Below are 25,346 nucleotides of genomic sequence, written 5' to 3'. Positions count from 1 at the left end.
ATTAAAAAATTTAGCAGGAGAATATTAGCTTAAAGGGAAAAAGGGCGAGAAGAATTTAAAAAGGACTGACAATGGCACATTATGGGTTAAAAGTAAGTAAAATAGAAACGTTTCTTTTTTCTTTCACATGTCTCTTTATCACATTTTAACAACTGTCATTTTGACAGTTGGGAATTGCTGGCAAGTGCAAAGGGGGAATGGACAGTGGGGCAGAAGGAAAAGGAGTACTACATACGCTCTTTGTACTTCGATAACATTTGCGTTGGTATGTATAGTGCATCCAGTGTCCACAACTGGTTTATGAATACAATGTGACTGTCACATAGCATTACCTGGAGCAAAATGATTAGGTTAGCAAAATCTGATATTTCTGCCATAGAACTCCTTGTTTGCCCCTTCCAAAAATGAAAATTTTAAATCAACAATAAATTGTTGGCAAAAGGACTGTATGGAAATAAAAGACATGACACAGTTTTATGCTGTAGTTACAAGTACTTTTTGCTAAATTCATTATTTTTCTGGCTATTAGCTTATTCTTTGTCTTTGGTTTTTTACCTTTTCAGGCCATATACCGAGGTGAAAATACAGTCGCGCTTGTAGCAATAGGTGTTGCACGCTGTCTGGATACATGGCTAGGTACAGATCCAAAGATACTCTCAGCAGCATAAAGCTACGGTCTTTACTTTCCCTGTAAGGGACATGTGTAAAACAGAACAAGAATGGTAAAGTAATAATCTACATATAATAAAATGAGACCAACTTAATATCAAAGTTTATGCAGCTCTTATGTCTGTGAGTGTTCTCATTTATATATGTGTATCTAGTTTTAGTCACATTCAACTGGAGTTGTTCTGTAATGTTGAAGATTTATAGTAGCCTACCAAACCTTTCTCTATTTCCTAGAGTGTCAGGAAGATACCCCAGCATTTACTGTATATTCACAGCGGAGGACACCTTAATCCACTCATCACAGAATATGTAAATGTTGATTGTCCAAGAGCCGGATAGGAGGTGCAAAAGTTGTGGTGCCATCTTGTCCCACAACAGTATAATCAGTCCAACAAGCTTTAACCAGACACACAGAAGTCCTACGATTGCTATATACTGCTGATGAGAAAAGGTATTTAGCAGTTTATATTTACTAAAATAATTGCGTTTCCATGTTGTGTACTGTGGGAGACCAACTATAGTGAATGCAGGGTCATGGGTTTAGTAACACTTTAAAACAGCATCATATGTGGAAAAAAGATGATGACTAAGGGATGGTTAATGGATTGTTCTATTTTGACGTAGATGGCTTCTTTCATATCACTTGTAAGCCAGTTGTCCTCTCAGTCCAAATTTGCACTTTGCTGTCCTCAAAAGAATGCCCCTATTTCCCTATGGCCAATTGCACATGGAAATTAACTTACAGATGGTTATGCTCAAGATCTCGTTGGCATAAAGATCCCGAGTAAAATGTTACATAAAGACCTTGTGCGAACAAATGTAAATGAGCGTACGCGCATACACGCATAAAATTCTTCTTCATTGCCAGTGTTGAGGATGGGCAGGTATACATGCGTATGCGTGTACATTACTGCACTCAAAACATATACTTTAAATTTTTGTTTTATATCTTTGTACTCATCACTTTACTACTGGTCTTTACACATCTGCGTGCATTGTTCCATAGACAACAATGCCTGTATGTACAGATCTGTAAAAAATTAGCCTTTTTTTACTCCTATGTGCAAGAGGTCTTAGATGTAGGAAGACTGCTGAGTAGATCACCCTTAGCTGGCAACACAGTACATCATATTTTGAACGTGAAAAACATTGTCAACATGGTACGTGGATTGAAGTTCGAGCCAGCGGAAATATTGGTGTCCTATGACGTCAGATCCACTTCCACTAGTATACAAACTGCAGAGGCTATTGAGACTAAGGAAATATCTGAAATGAGATCACACTCAACAGTCAAACAGAGCTCAAGTCAGATTAAAGTGGAACTTCACCTAAAAACTCGACCCCCGCTGCTCTTGCACTTTTGAGGAGCGGGGGGGGGGGGGGGGGTTGGCAACAGCAGTTCTCCTCTCTTTCTCCCTCTGCAGTCTTCTGGGACACTGACAGGTCCCAGAGGACTGCATTTACCAATCCAGGATGCACCGCGCGAGTCGCACATGTACAGTGGGCACCCGGCTGTTAAGCCGCAAGCTGTCACAGCCGGGTGCCCATAGGGAAGATGTCTGCGCCGCCGAGGGAGGACGGGGGATGAAGACAGCTTGGGTGAGCTCACCGCTAGACCATGGGACAGGTGAGTGGCTGTTTTTTTAAAGTCAGACGCTACACTTTTTGTAGCTGTTGACTTTTATTTTTTCTATAGGTGCCTGGAACTTCTCTTTAAGCTTGTTCCTTGTTGGACCAATGTCTCAACACAACTTATTTCAAGTAACTTTCAAGTAACTTCTACAGACAGAAACATGGCTGTGCTATAGAATCACATGTGCCTCTCATTGTAGTTAACCTGTACATGGAGAAGGTGGAGAATATAACCTTCAATTCTTTCAGAAATGTTCAGGTATGTGCATGATACATGGGCCAAGATTAGAACAGCAGGTACACAAGCGTTTAGTACAATAAACTCCGTGGACACATTCACCAAGTTTATATGGCACAGAATGAACAATTACCTATTTAGACTGTGTGTTAATCTTAATGATTTGGGCATTGAGGTCTACAAGAAATCTACTCACACAGACCAGTATCTGCTTTGTGACTCCTGCCACAAGTTGGAACGCAAACTATTAGTAATCTGCAACATTGGGCTGAGACAGTATCAACAAACAGTCTAAAGAAAAAGAACACAGACATCTCAGGGTTGTTTTAAAGGTTTGTGGCTATCCAGACTGGGCCTTCGTTAAACTATTCACAAGGCCAAGCAAAAACTCTGGACCACTGAACAGAGAGAAAAAGCAGAACACATTCAGTAATATAGTCATCCCAGACGTAGCAGGAGTGAAAAATATCTATAACAAAGACAGCATCCCTATGTCCATCAAGCCCAGCAATACACTAAGACAGAAACTTGTACATACTAAAGACCCTACACCCAAATATAAGTAAAATAAGTATCATAGTATATGCAATGTAATGTAGTGATAAACGCAAAGACCCATATATTGGGGAGACAAAACAAACTATCAACAAATGGCCCAAGAAAAGAGAAAATTCTACAGGCCAAGACTCAGTACTCTTCCTATACTTTAAAGTGGCTGTAAAGGCAGGTTTTTCATCTTAATACATTAAGATAAAAAGCCTTCTGTGTGCAGCAGCTCCCCTTAGCCCCTCTAACACTTACCTGAGATCCATCTAGATCTAGTGATGTTGCAGAAGAGTCTCAGCTGCCTGGGACTCTCCTCCTCATTGGCTGAGACAGCAGCATGGAGTCATTGGCCCCCGCTGCTGTCAATTAAAGTCAGTAAGCCAATGAGGAGAGAAAGGGGGAAGAGGTGTGGCCGGGGCCAGACAGCAGGTCCATGTCTAAATGGACACAGGGAGCTGTGGCTCGGCTCAGGTGCCCCCATTGCAAGCTGCTTGCTGTGAGGGCGCACTTAATAGGAGGGAGGGGCCAGGAGCACCGAAAGAAGGACCTGAGAAGAGGAGTATCTGGGTTGCTCTGTGCAAAACCAACTCCACAGAGCAGGTAAGTATGACATGTTTGTTATATTTAAAAAAAAAAAAAAAAAAAAAACTTTAGTATCACTTTAAGCAAAAGAGATATTCTTTCACGGACAGAAAACTGCACATTTTGGACAGAGAGAACAAACTAGTTCACAAGCAATCCATCTATGTCAAAATGGAACAACTATCCCTGGGCATTAGTTCTTTTCTTTCTTCCAAATATAATGCCATTTTAACATCTCTAACCTAGTGATTTGACAACAATTCAGACCTCTAGCTATGTCATTTGAGGCTTCCTGACACCAACAATAGTGTTATGTAGCTAGGACAGGATGGCACTACGACTTTCACACCTTTCATCATCCTGTCCAGTTTGTTGTTTGAATCTAGGAGCCAGATCTAGATCTAGACATTGATGACAGAGATAGTCTGACTGGTAAATTTCATTGCTTGGCATGTGGACCAGGACCAAGAACAGTGCCAAAACGTGGAGTTCTGCCCAAGACAATAAAGTATGCTAGTGCCTCCTTAATGACTGATGTAAGCCATGGCTGTAGCATTGTTCAATTGGTGTCCTCTCAAAACAGGAGTGCAGAGTTGAAGGGACAACAAAATTGTCCTGAATGTTGATTGGAAGGTTTGCCTTCTCCAACAACAAAAAAGCTCCCTGCACTGAAAAGGTACTCAGGACTGCCCTGCAGTCCGACAGGCTAGCATCTGTTGAGAGAACAATCCACCACTATGGTAAAATTGTTTCCCTAAATCCAGTGCTGGATTGGAACTCCACCACAATAGGGAGAGATTGGCCTTAGGGTTCATATGCATTGGGCGGTCCAAGGACTGATTTTGTTCCACACAGCCAGAATGTTAGGTTGCAATGGTCTGGAGTGAAACTGGGCATATAGCTCTGCCTTGAAGAAGGCTACCATTAAATCCAAAACCTACATGCATTCATGAACCAGGGGCATCCTCTGGGCCTTGGCATAAAAACAAAGGGATAGAGGTTTGTCATAAGGCTGAAGAGTTCTGGACCAATTCATGTTAAGCATCAGACCAAGGTACCCCAATCTGTGAGTCTGATCCAGCAAACGATTTCTGTAGGTTGACAATCCAACCGAAGCTCTAGGGAAGCGTGTCCTCGTCTAGTTCTAGTTTATTTTTGCCACAGTTAAGTGTTATCAATATCTCAGGCTTTCGTATATATGTTTATTAAAAGTCAGCAGCTACATAAAGTGTAGCTCCTGACTTTTAATAAACACACACTCACCTGTCCCACGATCCAGAGATGCAGCCGCCCAAACCCTCAGTTCTCTCCCTCGCCTCTCCCCAAGCTGGTAACACAAGTGTGGGCACCCGGCTGTGACAGCTTGCGGTTTCACAGCCGGGTGCGCACTGCACATGTGCGACTCGCACTGTGCCTCCTCAATGGCCGGGCAATATTCTGGGACCTGTGATGTGTCCCAGAAGATTGCAGGGAGGGAGGGGGAGAGGAGAACTTCTGCTCGGGCCACCTTCCACTTTTGAGTGGAACTCCACTTTAAGTCTTCTAGTGCATTCTCCTCCCTCAGGCTGACAATGCTGCTGTCCAAAGAGGTCTCTGTACTCCTCCATCCAGAGGCGCTCTAATACAGGAGGTGTGTTACTGGTCAGATCACCTGGTGAAAACAGGAAAACAAAGCCTAAAAAAAAAAAAACACACTAATGCAGCCACTACACCCAATAATTGGTAAGCTGCAATATACAACATTTTTGGATTTGAGTTTAACTCATGGCATTCTGGTCAAAAAGTATGAGATAGGAATTGCCAAAGGGAAGGGCCAAAGGGAAGGAAGGCAGAAAGTCAAAATGGAGGCAATCATCAGAGGAGAGGGAGCAGGGCCCGAGGTAACCTTTCCTCTTATGGTGTGTAGATAGAATGTTCCCAGTGGGGTATTCATGACCTCCACAGCAATGGTGCAGGGGCAGAGATGCCTTCGTGCAAACAGCTATAGGCAGCTGTAACCGAGGATTAGCAAAAGTAAACCAATATGAATATGTCCTTATGATCCAGAACCAGAGGTTGCTTGGTTGGTGTCCAGAATGCAAAGAAGAAGAGGCAGGGTGCACAAGCTCAGAAGCTTCCCTGAAAAAAGGTAAAGCATGTGTAGTACATGCTTTCAGCTGCACTGGCGCAGTAGTGCCTGGTTTACACAGGTACAGTGCAAGGATTTAACGAGAGGGACATTCAAATGCTACCAATGCGACATTAACTTTCGCCATTCTGAACTGTAAAATGCACCATTGGAAGGGTTGAAGACAGATTTTTCTAAACCCCAAATGGGAAACAAGTAATGACACCCTGGGAGTGAATGTTTACAGGGCTTCTGCCCTGGGTATTCATCACATCATTAACAGAAATAGAGGGGGATTAACGCCTTCCTGGTTTAGCCCTTTCCATGGAGGTAAGGGGTCTTCAGAGGCTGGGCACTGCATCAGATGGATCACTGGGCACTGCACCTATGGATCTGTGGATCAGCCTGCAGCTATCTCCACATACTGCACTACATGCCAAGCAGAGCACCCACAGCAGGATCCAGTGCAAAGCAACATTACAGGCCCTGCATCTTCCATAAGGCAGGGTCCCCCAAAACTCTGCCGAGATGTCCACAGATCTGGAAACTGCATAAAAAACCGTGGTGGCTATGGTGCATCGGAGTGATGAAGGAATCATCATGGAAGTAATCCATCACCTAAGGACAGTGGGAGGGAATATATAAGGGATGTCCCTGCATCCTTTTTTTCGCCAGTATCTAATCACCTAAAGATAGCTGCATGTAACCCAACTGTAAGGATTTAAAAAAAAAAAAAAAATGAGCCTGTGTCCTGTATAGTACAAGCAGGAAATACAATTCTATATAAAGAGATATGAGGGAATCCTACCTTTTGCCGAGGTTGAGCAGGTTTCCTATCATACGCTGTAAGACCTCCTTAGTGTTGACAGCTGCAAAGAACTCCTCTGTTACAGGCTGACCAATCAGGTGTTCACACTCTTTAGCAGTTCGGTATTTTCCAGAGCCAAATGCATCCACAAAAACATAGTCTGTAACAAATGAACTTCTGTAGGGAAAATATAAAACATATGTTTTTGCACATTTATATTCAAATGTTTTACACAATAACTAGTGGCAGCCAATGTAGCTCTGTCATACCACAACCTAGGGCACAAGTGAACTCATTCAACTGTGTCCCATCAACTAATGTTTAGTAGAAATGTGCAAGACCCCTTATGACATACAGCAGTGAATGATTCAGCTATATCATTACAAAAACCTAATTGCATTATATAAACAGAACTCTGGTATATGTTACAGTCCTTAACAAAACAAATTACCAATATTTTAGTGTGGTTATAAAAATATACAAAATTATTTGGTTACAAAATATATTCAAAAAGTGACCAGCATGAACAATATCATTGTAAGTTCAATTATGGTCAATTAGGTAATAGGGGTGCAAAAAAGGCACTGTATGTGCTATAGTAACCCCATTAAACTGTTAGAACAGAAATATTGGAGCTTTTATGCCCTGCTTGTTTAAAAAAAAAAAAAAAAAAAAATGCAAAGTGTGGAATGGTCATTGACCTACCCTCGAGCTAACAGCCAATTTTTACTCCTGCAGCTATGAAATGTAACCACTTGTTTGCCATCACCTGAATAGGCTAGAGCTACATAGAGTTTTGTAGTTCACTTCTGATACTAAAAATTGCTGAAAAAAAATCATTAAAGTTATTGTAAAGTTACAATTTTTTTTTTTTTTTTATAACAGACATGTCATACTTACCTGCTCTGTGCAATGGTATTGCATAGGACAGCCCCGATTCTCCTTTTCTTGGTGCCCTCATAGTAAACGGTTTGCTATGGGGGCACTCATGCGTGCTCGCTCCCGAGCTGGCTCTGTGTGTACCCATTGACACACAAGAGTGTAGCTTGGACCCATCCCCTCTATCTCATCACTGGCTTTGAGTGGACATTACTGGATAGAGATCAGGATCAGGTAAGCATAAGGGGGGCCGGAGGGGAGGGGAGCTGCACTCAGAAGCTTTTTAACATTATTGCATAATGAAAGATGAAAAAAACCTTCTGCCTTTAGAACAGCTGTAGGTTTAGCAAATTACTTCTAAACAAATGAAACACATGGCTCCCAAAAGAGTAAGCTACACTGATAGGTAAAAGATGCTAGTATCTTCGAGATTACTTTGGTTAGTGATCATTTGCTACAAATAGTTATTACTCTCTAGCAATTTTAGTAGCAGAAATTAGCTATTTAAAATATGTGTAGCATAAACCTATTAAGGTGATTGACAGCAAGTGGGGAAACCTCTTAACATGTGGTGACTTCTTAGTAGCCAAAGATTAAAATTGTGTATCCCTAGGGTTAGTCATTGACAGCCACTGAAAAACTGGATTGGGATTCTGGACCTACATACTGGTTTCAGATGTGTAACTCACTAAGTAGTGAATCCAGAATAAAAAACCCTGGATTGCCTAACTTTAAATCAAGTCCGCAATGGCAGCTCCCATATTTATAACCCGAAACTGCCTAATATATAGGATTTGTTTAGCTTAATGTTATTAAAACAGGATATTAAATTCCCTCTGATCACACTCACTTTAAGTGCCCAGAGCTCTGAATACTGAGCTTTCTATAGTGCCAGACATAAAAGTGCTCTAATTTCATATGTAAGAAATTCTATTTTAAAATAAAACTAAGTTGGCTTATTTGCCTTGGCACAAGCTTTATAAAAGAAACTTGTCAAGTCCACAAAATATAAGATCTATGGTTAACCATGGTGCAAATGGAATACAAAGTGGTCTAGAAATCTTCATTATAACTGTGATACTGCTGAAGCACTGTAGCTACAAATAATGAGAAAAATAGATATGCAACAATTCTATTAATCCATGTTGGAAACCAAACATTAAACAGTAAAGCGGTCTTTTACCTGCTTTAATGGTTTGACTGCTGCAGAACATTCCTTCCTGGCAGATTTGAGTAAAATGTATTAATCAGGTCAGAAATGTTTCCACCAGCCCAAGCTTATGACCTATAGCATTATAGGAAGGAGTTTCTTACCCACGGGTACCTTGGCACCATCTTAGCATGAAATGATGAGGAAAATTGACTGGCTCCAGAAAAACTCCAAGGCGCATAGCAAGGGTGAGATAGAGTACGCAGAGGCTTATGGGGATTCCGGTCTTATTAATTAAAACCTTAAAAAAGTAAATAAAAAAATGTTTAAAGAACAACTCTGTCAAGCATTGTTTCCATCTGTTCTCACAATATAATGTATCCATAAATTCAAGAGTTCTTCCAGAATAGCAGGTGACAAACAGGCCCTTTCAGTGCCCAGTTAACACCACCACTTTTTAAATGAAACATGAAGATTGCAGTTGCGGACATCTCATTCTGCACTTGATAAATGCGTAGCCTTTAGGTTCACATTCTTGCTTTAGTACTTTGAGTCAGTAAACCTGTACAAGTATTTTGAGAAGGACTTTTGGCTTTGGCAATTTTCCTGGTATGTATGCCAATTGCAGGTAAGTGACTTGAAAAGTACTGAACCCAGTGAATCAGCAGAGCAGCAAATCAACCAGCATTTCAGAAGGTGTTAGGCAATGGAAATCTCATATCTCTCTAAGGACATGTTTACTTTTAACAACATACAGTGGGTATAGAAAATAATCCCTAGTCTTTAAAATATTCACATGTTGTTGCTTTGCAGCCTGAAATGAAGACAGACTGAGTTTTTGTTTTATCCAACTGTATTACAACTTATAACATCCAAGTTAAAGATATAACACCAACATGTCAGAAAACAAAATCAAAAGCAGAATCACAGAACTGGAAAAGGGATCACCCCTTAACCACCTTTTGATTTAATTACAGCCTTAAGTCTGTTGGGATATGTCTCTACTAACTTTGCACACCTAGACTTTGCAATTTTTGTCCACTCTTCTTTGCAGAACTGCCCAAGTTCAGGTACATTTGATGGTGACCATTTGTGGACTGCAGTCTTCATGTCATTCCACATAGTTTCAATGGGGTTTAAGTCTGGACTCTGACTAGGCAATGCAAGGAAATTCACCTTTTTCTCCTTCAATCACTGTATGCTTTGGGTTATTGTCATGTTGGAAAGTAAACCTTCTTCCCATTGACAATTTTCTGGAAAAGGGCAGCAGATTTTCCTCACAAATTTGACAGTATTTTGCCCCTTCCATTTTTCCTTCTATCCTGAGAAGTTCTCTAGTCCCTTCTGCAGAGAAACACCCCCTAACAGATAATACCACCTCCATGCTTTACTGTAGAAATTGTGTTTTTTGGATGGTGAGCTGTATTGGTATTCCGCCAGACATATCGTTTGGGGTTGAGGCCAAATAATTCAATTTTAGTCTCATCAGACCATAACACATTTTTCCATGTGGCCTCAGAATCTTTAAGGTAAGTTTTAGCAAGGCTGAGTCATGACTGCATGTGGCCTTTCTTGAGTGGCTTTTTTCTTGCAACCCTCCATACAAGCCACATTTGTGGAGAATTTGTGACATTGTTGTCACATGCACACAATGAAAGAATGAGATTCCCACAACTGCTTCAGAGTTGCTGTAGGCCTCTTGGTAGCCTGTCTGACCAATTTCCTCCTGGCTCTTTCATCCAGTTTGGAGAGACGTCCTGATCCAGGAAGGGTGTGTTGTACCAAATACCTTCCACTTCTTAATAATAGACTTTATTGTGCTTCTAGGGATTGATAAAGCCTTTGAATTTTTTTTTTTGTATCCATCCCGACTTGTGCCTGTCCAAAACTGTATCCTGGAGTTCTTTAGACAGTGCCTTGCCACCCATAGTTGCTTGTTTGCTTCAGTTGCACTACCAGTGAAAATGCTCCAAGAAAGCTCTTTTAATGCTGAGCTAATTAAAAAGAACACAGCTGGTCACAGTTGAAAGTCCAAAGGCTTTATGTACCAATGTACGGGTCTTTTCACACGGTCCGCCTCTGCCAGTGGACTCCGTGCTGCTCAGCGGAGGATCGATCCTCCGATCCCCGCTGAGCAGGTGGATGACAGCTCCGTCTCCACTCACTGTGCGGAGAGGGAGGTGTCAGGGCCCCGCTGCTCTCTTTGGGGTAATCAGATGAGAGCGGATCGCCTGCCCGTTCTCATCCGATCCGATCCCCTGGACGGATGGAAAATAGGGGTTTCCATCCGTCCGGATTTCACGGACAGGATCGGAAGCGAATAGCAGCGGGTGTCAGTGGACATATCTCCGCTGACATCCGCTGCCCCATACAGATGCATGGAGGATCCGATCAGGTCCGCCTAAAAAACTGACAGGAGGATCTGATCGGATCATTCATGTGAAAGGGGCCTAACACTGAGAAGGTGATTAGCTACACCTGATTGAGTTAAAAAGTATTTTTAAGGGGGGGGGGGGGTAAAATGATGTTGTGACATGTTGGTGTTTTATCATTCACTTGAATGTTATAAATTGCAGCTGGAAAAACCAAAAACGGTGTATATCCTCAATGGAAACAAGATATACCTGTGCTCAGATTCCAATAGCTTGTACATGCATATAATCTACCAGGTGCTAAAGGGGTGGGGCCACATTAACTAACACTAAAGATATTGGATGAACCATCTGCACACTGTTATACCCTTTCAAGCAAACTTTGCAATAACAAATAGGGATATTTGTTTAACTTACATTGCAATACATGTTTAAGCTGGCCAACTGTGCCAAAGTAATCCCTCTTTAGCCAGTCTCGCTTTGCTTTGCCACTGCAAATGCTATTGTGGACACAATGCCAACATGGGACAAACAGACACAGAATGGGGGAGAGCTACATTGTTTAGGTCTGGTCAATGACCTGCAATACAATAGAAACAAGATATACCTGTGCTTGGATCCCAATGGTTGTACATACATATAGTCTACCAGGTGCTAAAGGGGTGTGACCACATTAACACTAAAGAGGGTTCATGCAGTATCTTTAGTGTGTCTGTCTTCCTTTTAGGCTGCAAACACAGACTAATACCTGAACATTTTGCAAAAGATACCAGGCTGGCAAAAACCAAATCTACACTGAATGGAAGTATGCGTTCCCTACGCAACATAAGCCATTGGTATTAAAATATTACTTTTATTTGTATTCTATAAAACATTTCTGGACTTAATAAATGTACAAAAAGGGAGGGTAAGTTTATTGGTTGGCCAATGGTGTAATGGTGATTAGTGCACACAATAATATTTAATCAAGGCATGAGAGAGAATGAGGATAGGGAAAGAGGGAACAACCAAGCTAATAGCATGTAGGACGTCCCTAAAAAAACACACCCAACCAAAATCAGAGGGGAAAAAAAAACCCCTTCACTTCTTATACTTCTTGGTACTATCAGCTGTCAACTGTACCAGTGTTAATTTCGTCGACTAAAACCGACTAAAACGTTTTCGTCGACTAACACAATTCAGATGACTAAAATACGACTAAAACTAAAATGGCATTTTAGTCTTAAGACTAAAATACGACTAAAACTAAAATGGCATTTTAGTCAAAAGACTATAACTAAAACTAAATCGAAATTTGCTGCCAAAAATTAACACTGGTGCATGCTCAAAGCATAAATAATAACATATTAGATTTTTCACTCCAGGACCAGCAGTAGTATATAATGAGTTTGGAAATTGTAGAGAAATGCTTAAATAATGCATTACAAATTACAATTGAACTACACCCATTTGATTATAGATGACTAAAATGAGTTTTAGTCGACTAAAATGTAGGGCGTTTTAGTCGACTAAATACGACTAAAACTAAAACACTTGCAGAAGACTAAAATGGGACTAAAACTAAAATGCCATTTTAGTCCTAAGACTAAGACTAAAACTAAATTGAAATTTGCTGCCAAAATTAACACTGAACTGTACTCCTACTAGGTTTAGATCTCAAATAGCCCACGCGTGTACTCTGACCAGATGACATTTACAACTCTGTCTCAAAGGATCTCATATTGAGCCAGTCTCAATAAAATGGTTTGTTGGGAGTCTGGGTAGCTAGAAACCACTAGTTAGGCTATCTCCTCTTGCTCATCAAGCCTACCTAGTAAATTGTATTGAAGGCAATTAGACTCTATTGTCTCTCTGACTCATATCTGAAAAGATCCTGAGTATCTTCTCTAATAGCATAACTATCAACTGGAGCTAGTATCTGTATGTACACTGCTCCCAAAGCTTGGTAGCTGACTGGCAATTGGACTGACAGATTTTCTCCTACCTAGTCTAAATTACCTAAAAAGCTGAAAAATACTGTTCAAACCTGCCTCATAATAAAGCTAGGCACTAATTGCACTAAATCTACCTGCCAACACTCAAAAAACACGCTCCCCACAAAACCATGCTGTACCCCAAATAATATTAGTGCTCCCAAAAACCTAAAAAACTCTACATGTTTCGCTTAATAGGTTAGCTTAGTCAGGAGTGAAAAATAAATGCACCAAATAAAAAGTGTCTGAAAATAAAGAAAGAAAATGGAGGGGACCAAACTATGCCCACATGGTTAGAGTCAAAATGGCGGCATCCCCTTTCTTTCCTCTATTTATAGAGTTTTCCCATGTAATTACCGCATTCGCGTCATCACGCACGTCACAACGTTACCGCGGAATCGCGTCATGACGTAAATACACGTCCAGGTGCAATTTCAGTGAAAAAGATCACCATCTAGTGGGGAAAAGCCAGAAGACAGTCTCCTAATCTGAGGATATGTCAAAAACCTGACCTGCAATACAATAGAAACAATATATACAGGTCCCTCTCATTATTTTCTGTAATGTACTGATAAACATTAGACTTTCATATATTTTAGATTCATTACACACAACTGAAGTAGTACAAGCCTTTTATTGTTTTAATATTGATGATTTTGGCATACAGCTCATGAAAACCCAAAATTCCTATCTCAAAAAATTAGCATATTTCATCCGACCAATAAAAGAAAAAAAAGTGTTTTTAATACAAAAAACGTCAACCTTCAAAAAATTATGTTCAGTTATGCACTCAATACTTGGTCGGGAATCCTTTTGCAGAAATGACTGCTTCAATGCGGCGTGGCATGGAGGCAATCAGCCTGTGGCACTGCTGAGGTGTTATGGAGGCCCAGGATGCTTCGATGGCGGCCTTGGGCTCATCCAGATTGTTGGGTCTTGCGTCTCAACTTTCTCTTCACAACATCCCACAGATTCTCTATGGGGTTCAGGTCAGGAGAGTTGGCAGGCCAATTGAGCACAGTAATACCATGGTCAGTAAACCATTTACCAGTGGTTTTGCCACTGTGAGCAGGTGCCAGGTCGTGCTGAAAAATGAAATCTTCATCTCCATAAAGCTTTTCAGCAGATGGAAGCATGAAGTGCTCCAAAATCTTCTGATAGCTAGCTGCATTGACCCTGCCCTTGATAAAACACAGTGGAGCAACACCAGCAGCTGACATGGCACCCCAGACCATCACTGACTGTGGGTACTTGACACTGGACTTTAGGCATTTTGGCATTTCCCTCTCCCCAGTCTTCCTCAGGGTCCGGCCACCTCTTCTCGTTGCGCAGCGTTTTCTGCCACACTTTTTCCTTCCCACAGACTTCCCACTGAGGTGCCTTGATACAGCACTCTGGGAACAGCCTATTCGTTCAGAAATTTCTGTGTCTTACCCTCTTGCTTGAGGGTGTCAATGATGGCCTTCTGGACAGCAGTCAGGTTGGCAGTCTTACCCATGATTGCGGTTTTGAGTAATAACCCAGGCTGGGAGTTTTTAAAAGCCTCAGAAATCTTTTGCAGGTGTTTAGTGTTAATTAGTTGATTCAGATGATTAGGTTAATAGCTCGTTTAGAGAACCTTTTCATGATATGCTAATTTTTTGAGATAGGAATTTTGGGTTACATGAGCTGTATGCCAAAATCATCAATATTAAAACAATATGGGACATAGATAAAAAAGGCGCTGGTGATCTTTTAAATTACTGGAATAAAACTTATTCAGGGTATCACGTGTATTGAGAATTATTAATAAATTAATATAGTTAAAGGTTATAAATATATTTTAAAGTGCACAACTCAAAATTAAGAAAATTATTCCTATTGCTTATTACTAGATAAATATATAAATAAATATATATATAAATAAATAAATATAATATACGTGCAACAAGCAAATCAATTATATAAATATAGTATTCCGTGCAACAGGCAAAAAAAGTGCTTAATAGTGCGTGCATAAAAAACTCATCAAATATAAACGGATATAGTCGTGCTCTCCAGTGAAAAATAATTGTATATATAGCAAGTGTCTCTGCAATTCGTGCAACAAAATATGCTCCTTAAAGTGCTTCAGGTGGTGGGGTGTGACACACGTGGCCTCTTACCAGCTTCCAATGAGTCGCAATAACCCCCAACGCCTGTGATCCTTTTAAATGGGTGGATCAGACCTCTCCTCGATATCTTTTGGGTTGGATATCTGCTCCTACATTAGGCATGTATGGACCATATAGTCCGCATAAAGATAAACAAAAAAAGCCTCCAATAGTGAAATATTGTATGCTTTATTTTAAAATTACTAAAAAAGGTATACAGTTGGTCCCTTACTATTAGTTGTGCCCTCCTGGCACTGGGCAATTCGGCAGTACACAAATCTATGAGTAGTGGGGAATCGTATCCGAGGATCTGCAGCTTCCTCTTATCCTTCCTCTCACTGTGCTGTGTGCGGCGGTCGGCGAGCGTCCCTGCCTCTGCTGCGAATGCCTGTGTGGTTACTGACAAACCCGGAAGCAGACACACAGGCATTCGCAGCAGAGGCAGGGACGCTCGCCGACCGCCGCACACAGCACAGTGAGAGGAAGGATAAGAGGAAGCTGCAGATCCTCGGATACGATTCCCCACTACTCATAGATTTGTGTACTGCCGAATTGCCCAGTGCCAGGAGGGCACAACTAATAGTAAGGGACCAACTGTATACCTTTTTTAGTAATTTTAAAATAAAGCATACAATATTTCACTATTGGAGGCTTTTTTTGTTTATCTTTATGTGGACTATATGGTCCATACATGCCTAATGTAGGAGCAGATATCCAACCCAAAAGATATCGAGGAGAGGTCTGATCCACCCATTTAAAGGGATCACAGGCGTTGGGGGTCATTGCGACTCATTGGAAGCTGGTAAGAGGCCACGTGTGTCACACCCCACCACCTGAAGCACTTTAAGGAGCATATTTTGTTGCACGAATTGCAGAGACACTTGCTATATATACAATTATTTTTCACTGGAGAGCACGACTATATCCATTTATATTTGATGAGTTTTTTATGCACGCACTATTAAGCACTTTTTTTGCCTGTTGCACGGAATACTATATTTATATAATTGATTTGCTTGTTGCACGTATATTATATTTATTTATTTATATATATATATATTTATTTATATATTTATCTAGTAATAAGCAATAGGAATAATTTTCTTAATTTTGAGTTGTGCACTTTAAAATATATTTATAACCTTTACCTATATTAATTTATTAATAATTCTCAATACACGTGATACCCTGAATAAGTTTTATTCTAGTAATTTAAAAGATCACCAGCGCCTTTTTTATCTATGTCCCATATTTTATATTGTTTTCACAATTAAAAGGGCAGCAGGTTCAGATATATCTTTAAAAAGGGCCAGGCGCCTTCCTATAATTTGCTATTAATATTAAAACAATAAAAGGCTCGCACTACTTCAGTTGTGTGTAAATGAATCTAAAATATATGAAAGTCTAATGTTTATCAGTACATTACAGAAAATAATGAACTTTATCACAATATGCTAATTTTTTGAGAGGGACCTGTACTTGAGCTCAGATCCTAATAGCTTGTACATACATATAATCTACCAGGTGCTAAAGGAGTGTGAACACATTAACTCCAAAGATACCGGATGAACCCTCTGCACACTGCTATATCTTTAGTGTGTCTGTCTACATTTCAGGCTGCAAAGCAACAAAATGTGATTATTTTAAAGGAGGGGGGGGGGGTGTGATTTATTTTTATACCCACTGTATATTATACAGTATCCCCTCTGAACTGCTGACATGCTATAAGACACTTTATTCCCTAAAAAGATGCTGTAAAAGTAATTTTGGTACATAATCATTAATACAGCAAAATATAAATTTACTAGCACAGTCACACATAACCTTGATCTGTGACAACACAAGTCAAGACAACACAAAAAACAATTGTGATTTTTTTCTTGGGAGTCTGTTACGGGACACAGGGATAAAGTAATTCATAGGCATGTGAAATTATATGCATCTTCCATCACAAAGTGGGCACAGGGAAAGAAAACACTTTTAAGGTTCACTATAAACCAGCCCTTCAACATCCTGCCTATGTTTTGTGAGCAAGCAGCACATAGAATCAAGACAGAGGGGTGGAATCTGTGCTCCTAAATGGATTCCAAGAAAGTGATTTTACCATAAACATAAAAATCTTATTTTCTTTATCTCCCAGTGAGGGAAACATGGATAAAGAAATTTGTAGACATGTGGGATGTCCAAAAGCAACCCAACTGAGGGGTGGACATCAGCCACTGAGAGATCCAACGGATGTGGAAGAGAAGATACTATAGGAGTTTTAAATAAATAATAAAAAAGGAATATGGAAATGGCTACTTTGTAGTGAAGTACCAAAATAATCTGGTGTACAGAACAGGACAGGTGGCAGCACTGGGTGCAGATTGTTATTTGAAGGATAATGAACCTCAACAATAAAGTGGAGGGCAATCCAACAACCACTGTACCTCTAATTGTAGTCTCAGTTTTTAAAAAATAAAAATAACACGTCATATATATCTCCTCTGTGCAGTTGGTTTTGCACAGAGTAGCCCAGATCCTCCTCTTCTTGGGTGCCTCTTTGGCTCTCCTGGCCCCTCCCTCACATTGGGTGCCCCCAGAGCAAGCAGCATACTATGGGGGCACCTGAGCCGAGTCACAGCTCCACCCTGAAGAAACTCGCAGAGCAAGTGGGTGAAACACATCAGTGTTAGTGCCCACGCATGCCTGCCATCCTGATCATGCTGGAGCTTTTTACCATCCCATAGCTCCGCTACACCACCGTATAACTGAAGTGAAACTGGAGACCGGAAACCGGAAGTGAATAGCCGAACGGTTCCTCGCTGGGTGAATTGCATTCCTCCACAGTGAGCAGCCCCTTCCTTAAACTGTTGGGGAAACAGGAGATCTAGCACCAAGCAGCAGCGGTGAATCATCCCAATGCAGCAGCTGAACACACCTTTACAGCCTCTGAAACTGTGAGTCACCCCATTGGGGATCCAAGTAGCCAGTGAGCACTGTATATTATACTGGTACCTTGTTTTATTACCAGTATCACCTTACCGTGTAAGGATTATGTGACTTTACCACTGAAATGGTATAAAACAGCTGCGAAGGCCAGAACACATGGGAATGAGTGCCTGGCCATTACTGAATGTTTCTGATCATTGTTCACCTCCCCCTGCTGTTCTGGATATACAAGCATGCAAATACTGAACTGCCCTTTGTGGCCATATACTACTTTGCTGCACCATAACCAAACCTACCTGCCTTCCTGGTTAACTATACACGTCATCTGTTTAAGTGATCTCCTAAGTAGTCCATAAGTGGTCTCCATAGCAAGTAATTCACAGCTGGGAAACCCATAGGCAGAATTCTTCATCTCACCTCTCTTAGCGATCCATCTCACTCGCAAATATTCATGTGTGACTATATGCAATTTACCAAGGGTCCCCATGCAAGTACAGATCTGACACCCAGCGTGTGCCCAGGATCATCTCTGACCCCAATACTCCTAGAATTTGTCACATTGTTGTTTTGTTGACTGTCTCACCATGACTAGTATGTGTGGATGGATTAGCATGACTGTGATGCCAGGCATGTGTTTTTAAATTCTGACAACTTTGTCATTTTTAGGACCATTATGCAATCACCTATTGTTTATGCCTTTTTCATGTATTTTGATTTAATTTAAATAAAGTTTATTTTAGGGGAAATTGCAGGAGTGTTCCCTGTCCCTCGGCTGAGGGAAGGACTTCTTTAGGGTCTTTTTCCCCCCTTCCTCTTTTTTCTTGACAATTGGCATTGTTCTAATTAGGGGAACTAAACCCAGTATCGGGTGAGTCGGTGCTCCAGAACCCTGATTAGACCAGTGAGACTTATGGTCATCAGGATCCTGTTGTTTTTATCAAGTATCTAGTATTACCGTGTATCCATTCAGACACAGAGCTGTGGTTCGGCCCCACCCCCCTCTCTCTCCTCATTGGCTAACTGACTTTGATTGACAGCAGCGGGAGCCAATGGCACCACTGCTGTGTCTAAGCCAATGAGGAGGGGAGTCCCAGACGGTTGAGAAATTCGTGGACATCGCTGGATCAAGGGGGCGCAGGTAAGCATTAGGGGGGCTGCTGCAGACAGAAGGTTTTTTATCTTAATGCATTCTATGCATTACGATAAATATAAAAAATCTTCTGACTTTACAACCCCTCACAACAGGTAAGAGGATAAAAAAGGTTTGTAAGTTAAAGGCTAAAGCTAATGAGCTAAAATAAAGATATGCCAGACAAAAAAGAATGTCTCAAGCAAAACCAACCAGTGATACAACTTATCAAAAAAAAAAAAAAAATAATATATTTTCAGCCCGATAGTAAAAGAACAGAAAAAAGAAGGGACATTCGGATGTAGGGATGCAGAAACAAGAGTCAGAGTCTGGTATGACAAAGCGTGCATAGTCATATACTATCGCAGACAAGTATAAAGAACCAACATTTGGAGTGACAAGTACAAGGAGAGTCAATGTAATACTGACTTACATAACCAATTGGAAAGAAGGTTTCTATCATGGGGGTGTTGGGGAAGAGAAAATATATTTCCAATCCAGAAACCAGCATCAGAAAAAGAAATCCGGTAGATCAAGGACTATCAGTTGTGCATAGTCCAAAATCTAGAGTGTGCAACTCAGGTAACAGGCAAGCAAGTACTGACTGAGGGACAGTATGAAGGTTCAAGGGTTTGTTACCCCAACATTTCATATTCCTGATATGTGGCTGCTGTTCCATGTACTTGTGTAAAAAAGTATCCCGTTCGTTTTGTATTGCTTCCTTTGTCTGAAAACCTTGGTGTTCCTGCTAGTCCCCTTCTTAACCTGTTAAAAACTGACCACACTAAGCAGGAGAGCACACTATGGTCAGTTCTCTAGCTATGCTGGGAACTCAACCTGCTCTCCTCCAATGATGAGTGCACCTGCACAGTCTTTCACTAGGAAGCTCAGTGTACTGTTGCTTCTCCTCCCCCCAGCTCTCTTTTTTTTTTTTAATACAAACTTTTTTATTTAAAAACTGAATTTTTGTAAAATCTTACCTGTAAAATTCCTTTCTCTGAGTCCCCCGACAGCCGCCGCCCCCTCTAAGTCATCACTGTTGTGTATGGTCATCTGCTCCCCAGGAGTAGCTAGGCATATAGACTTAGTTAAAAACAAAAGGCATTTGCATGTATACACCCCTGGGGGCTGTCCCATCTGGTCAATACCCCCCTGCAGTGTCCACTCCCAACTCAGTTTGGTAGCATAGCAGTAAGAAACAAGAACCCCATATAGAGGGGCGGGGGCGGCGACTGTCGGAGGACTCAGAGAAAGGAATTTTACAGGTAAGATTTTACAAAAATTCCGTTTTCTCTTACGTCCTCCGACAGTCGCCGCCCCCTCTAAGTCATCACTGTTGGGATGTCCCAAAGCAGTATAAACATGAGGGGTGGGAGACGCAACCGTATAGGAGGCAACGCAGTACCCATAGCAGAGAAAGGAACCTTACATGCACTGTAAGAGAACCCACTGGGCAACAGAAAAAACAATGCTCAACAGGAGCAACCGCTCAGGAAAGCAAATACCAACAGCCAAGGACCCATAAAAAACAAGGGTCCTTCATGGCACTGCCGCACTGAGAACTTTGCAGCCAAAGGAAGCATCAGCCGATGCCAGAACATCTACTTTGTAGAATTTCGAGAAAGTGTGCACCGACGACCAAGTCGCAGCCTTGCACACCTGGGCCACCGAGGCCCTATGCCAACAAGCCCAGGACGTACTCACAGATCTAGTAGAGTGCGCCTTAACAGGGAAGGGTGGAACCCGTTCCTTCAAAGCATAAGCCTGCTCAATGGTCTGTCTGATCCATTTGGCAATAGTTGCTGCGGATGCAGCCATGCCCTTCAGAGATCCCTCAGGAAGAACAAACAGGGAATCCGTTTTACGAAAGGATTCTGTAGACGACAGGTAAACCCTGATCGCCCGGACAACATCCAAAGAATGCAAAGCAAACTCCTTCGGATGCTTTGGCTTCGTGCAAAGCGAAGGCAGAACAATTTCCTCATTAAGATGAAATTCAGTGACCACCTTGGGAAGAAAGGACGGAAGTGTTCTCAACACCACCTTATCCTTATGGATTACCAAGTAAGGGGAGCGGCAAGACAACGCCGCCAGCTCCGATACTCTGCGAGCCGAAGTGATCGCCACCAAAAAGGCGACCTTCTTTGACAGCAGAGGCAAAGAGATCTCCCCGATATTTTCAAAGGGAGCACGCTGTAACACTGACAGAACCAAGTTCAAGTCCCATGGAGGTAAAGGCTCCTTTCTGGGAGGAACCAAGTGTCGCACACCTTGAATGAAGGTGTGGACCAAGGAATTAGACGCCACAGGGCGTTGGAAAAGGATAGCCAGGGCAGACACCTGACCCTTTATCGTGGCCAGCGCCAAACGCTGATCCACGCCAGACTGGAGGAAAGCCAACACTCTTGACACCGAGTACGAGCGAGGGGAAAACCCCCTGGACTCACACCAGGCGAAATAGGCTTTCCAGGTACGGTAATAGATTTTACCGGAAGAGGATTTCGGAAGATCGGTCCTTGAGACAGAAGATCTTCCCGCATGGGCAGTCGCCATGGAGGCGCCACTGCCAGGTGAACAACGTCAGCGTACCAGGACCGGCGAGGCCAGTCCGGCGCGACCAGAATCACCAGGTGCGGCTCCGAGGCTAGCCTGCGGAGGAACCTGGACAGCAACTGAATTGGAGGAAAGGCATACATCAGACGATACTGATGCCAAGGGGCCACCAACGCATCCGAGGCGTGCGCCAACGGATCGCGCGTTCTTGCCACGAACCTTCCCACCTTTCGATCTAGCCGAGATGCGAACAGATCCACGTCCGGAGATCCCCACTTCGCACACAGCATTTGGAAGACCTCCGGGTGTAAGGACCATTCCCCCTGGTCCAGGGTCTGGCGACTCAGATAGTCTGCTTGCCAATTCTCTACACCCGGAATGTGAACCGCCGAGATTGCCGGGACATGAAGCTCGGCCCAAGACAGAATGTCTGTCACCTCCCGGGCCGCCCGAGCACTCCTGGTGCCCCCTTGGTGGTTGATGTAAGCCACCGCGGTAGCATTGTCCGTCTGTACCCGGACAGGACGACCCTGTAGACGGTCTGACCACTGGAGGAGGCAGAGCTTGATCGCTCGCAATTCCAGGACGTTGATCGGAAGAGAGGACTCCTCCTCCGACCAAGTGCCCTGGGCAGACAGGGTGCCCAGGACCCCACCCCAGCCCAACAGGCTGGCATCCGTGGTGATCACCGTCCAAACCAACGGACAGAAAGACTTGCCCTCCGTCACCGACGGAGACTGGATCCACCACAGAAGAGCCAATTTTGTTTGACGACTCAAGGAGACATACAGATCCAGGGACCGAGCCAGTCCGTCCCATTTTGCCAGGATCTCCGCTTGGAGAGCCCGCGTGTGGAACTGAGCAAAAGGTATCGCCTCGAAGGTCGACACCATCAACCCCAGGACCCGCATACAGGTCCTGAGTGACGATGCTGGCACATCCCTGAGGGACCCGATCTCGTCCCGCAATGTTCGGAGCTTGTCCTCCGGCAGGAATACCTTCGCCTGTGCAGAGTCCAGAATCATCCCCAGTTAGGGAAGACGAACCGAAGGGGACAACGATGATTTCTGAATGTTGATGGTCCATCCGAACTCCTGAAGCGTTCGGACCGTGATGGACAGATCCCGCACCAGGTCCTGACTGACACTTGATCTTATGAGGAGATCGTCTAGATACCCCAAGACCGCAATGCCCTGAGCCCTCAGTAGGCCCAGAACCGGCGCCAGTACCTTGGTAAAGACCCTGGGAGCCGCAGCGAGACCGAAAGGTAACGCCACAAACTGGTAATGGTCTTCTGCGACAGCAAACCGAAGGTACCGCTGATGACCCTCGAAGATGGGGACATGCAGGTACGCATCCTTGAGGTCTATCGAAGCCATGAACTCCCCTGGGCTCAGAGAAGCCACCACCGATTGGAGAGACTCCATACGGAATTTTCGAACTCGCACAAAGCGGTTCAGAGCTTTCAGGTCCAGGATAGGACGCACTTTGCCCTCCTTTCTGGGCACAGTGAACAGATTGGAATAAAAGCCCCGAAATCTGTCCTGGTGAGGCACCGGGACGACCACTCCCTGAGCAAGGAGATCCTGAACTGCACGGTGCAAGTCCTGCAGACGCCCCGGAGGCAAATGAAGATTCGAGGGGAAGAATCTGTCCGCTGGCCGGGAAAGAAACTCGATCTTGTATCCCGACCGAACGATTTCCTGAACCCACCTGTCCGAAATCCGAAGCAGCCAAGGTTGGAGGAAACCGCGCAAACGTCCCCCCACCCCAGAAACGGGTGAGGGCGTGCCTTCAGGCAGAAGTGGACTGGCCCGTCGAAGCGGTATTGCCTGACTTCTGCTTACCTGCCCAGGCCTTCTTCTGGCCGCCCTGGGACTTGAAGGGTTTGCCCTTGGATTGGTTCCGAAAGGCACGAAAGGAACCCTGTCTGGATCTAGGCGCAGAACTCCGCTTGCCCCGGAAGGACTTGTGCTTCGGGTTCTGGGGCAGCATAGTGCTCTTGCCCCCCGTGACGCCTTTTACCAGGGTATCCAATGCCTTGCCAAAAAGGCGAGAGCCAGCATAGGGAAAATCAGCAACCGTTTTCCGCGAGGACTGGTCGGCCGACCAGCTCTTCAGCCATATCAGGCGTCGGTTAAGCACCGCGACACTGGAGAGGCGAGCCACCAAGGGGGCCTCATTCAAGGCCGCATCACACAGATACATAATTCCTTAGTGGATTTGATCCACCATTTCCAGCCGGGCAGGCGGAACATCATCAGACACGAGGTTGTTCTTAAGCACCTTAGTCCAATCAGCAACTGCCTGTGCCACTAACACGGACGCGAAAATGGGTTTGAGCAGAGAGCCCGCCACCGTATAGAAATGGCGGGCCAAAGACTCCAAACGCCGGTCCGCTGGATCCCGGAAAACCGGGGAATCCTTCGTAGGAACCAAGGTAGCCTTATTCAACACTGCAACCGTGTGATCCACCTGTGGAGGTACACACCAGCGCGATTCCGTAGCCGGCGTAAAGAGATAAAGCAATTTGAACCGACTGGGCACCACGAACGGACGTTTTAACGTGCGCCACACTTCATTAACAGTGTAATGAAACTCAGCGGGACAGGGAAAAACCTGCGCCGACTTGCGGGTCCTGTGCGTCCCAAAAGAGGACGCAACGCCTGGAGGACTGCTCATCCTCCAAGTGCAAAGTTTCCTTCACAGAAATAATCAATTCATCCATGGTCGCCCGTTCTTCGGGCGACCCCAGAGAGGAGGTATCAACCCCCTCTACCTCCGCCTCCCCCTCAGACCCCTGCAGGTCCAAGGATGAGCGGGACCTTGAAAAGGGCACGCTCGCCGCAGCAGCAGCCATATCACCATCTGAATCAGAGGAGAGGGACAATCTGGGCCTCTTACGAGCAGCACGTTCAGCCATCAGCATTTCCATATTAGACACCAAAGTCGCCACTACAGCGGCCAAATCAGGTCTCAGAGGGGCCACAGGAGAACTGGGAGCCCCCACCAAGGCTGGTGGAAATTTGCTATCCTGAGAATCTATGCTCAGGTGAGAAAAAAAAGGACAGTGCAAGATTTAGGTGCTGTCCCTTTAAAAGCGCTGCGAGTGCGCAGCCCACCGCTCCAGCTATAAAGATAGAAAAAGACCCCCAAACAGGAAGGAGACAAAACTGAGCCAGAAGCGACAGTACAGAGATATATTGAGAGCAATAACCTGCAGAGCCCCGCAGAGTGTTGCCACCGCTGTCCTGCTTCAGAGGAAAGAGGAAGTGCTGTAAAAGTAGGCTAAACCATCTGCTGCATGACCCAGGGAAAATGACTGCCCCATAGGAACTCCACCAAATGGCCGCCGACATGCGGCCGAACCGATCGGTCGGTCACCGCAAAAATGGCGGCGATTGGCGCCAAATCAGCATGTATTTGTGCCCATAGAGAAGCTCACATGCCTGCCCAGTGTATAAAAATGATGGCGGACCGTGCGGTGTCCCCCCGCCGCGGCCCATACACAGTCTGCACCCCCAAACACCTAAGTGACCCAGGGAAGGGGACCCCCAAACACACACAGCGCCGAAGCACATGTACAAGCGATCCCCGCAGGGATCGCAGCAGGGAGTCACACAAGGCACAGACATGGGGAACACA

The 25,346-nt window shown here is 43.8% G+C and overlaps 1 protein-coding gene across 1 annotated transcript in view; it reads right to left on the bottom strand.

Moving 5' to 3' along the window:
* FBXO21 (F-box protein 21) overlaps positions 1-25,346 on the bottom strand; it is a gene marked incomplete at its 3' end in the record, with an annotated part of 100,578 nt that overhangs the window by 42,348 nt on the left and 32,884 nt on the right. Inside the window, exons 7-9 of the mRNA XM_082252210.1 lie at positions 8,776-8,912; positions 6,583-6,759; positions 556-688 (exon numbers count right to left, since the gene is read on the bottom strand). Coding sequence (XP_082108336.1) covers positions 556-688; positions 6,583-6,759; positions 8,776-8,912 — 447 coding nt within the window. The remainder of the gene's footprint in view (positions 1-555; positions 689-6,582; positions 6,760-8,775; positions 8,913-25,346) is intronic.

The sequence above is a fragment of the Pelophylax lessonae genome (assembly GCF_965119305.1).
Source record: "Pelophylax lessonae genome assembly, chromosome: 1".
In the NCBI taxonomy this organism is placed as follows: domain Eukaryota; kingdom Metazoa; phylum Chordata; class Amphibia; order Anura; family Ranidae; genus Pelophylax; species Pelophylax lessonae.
This window is presented reverse-complemented; position numbering and strand designations above follow the sequence as displayed.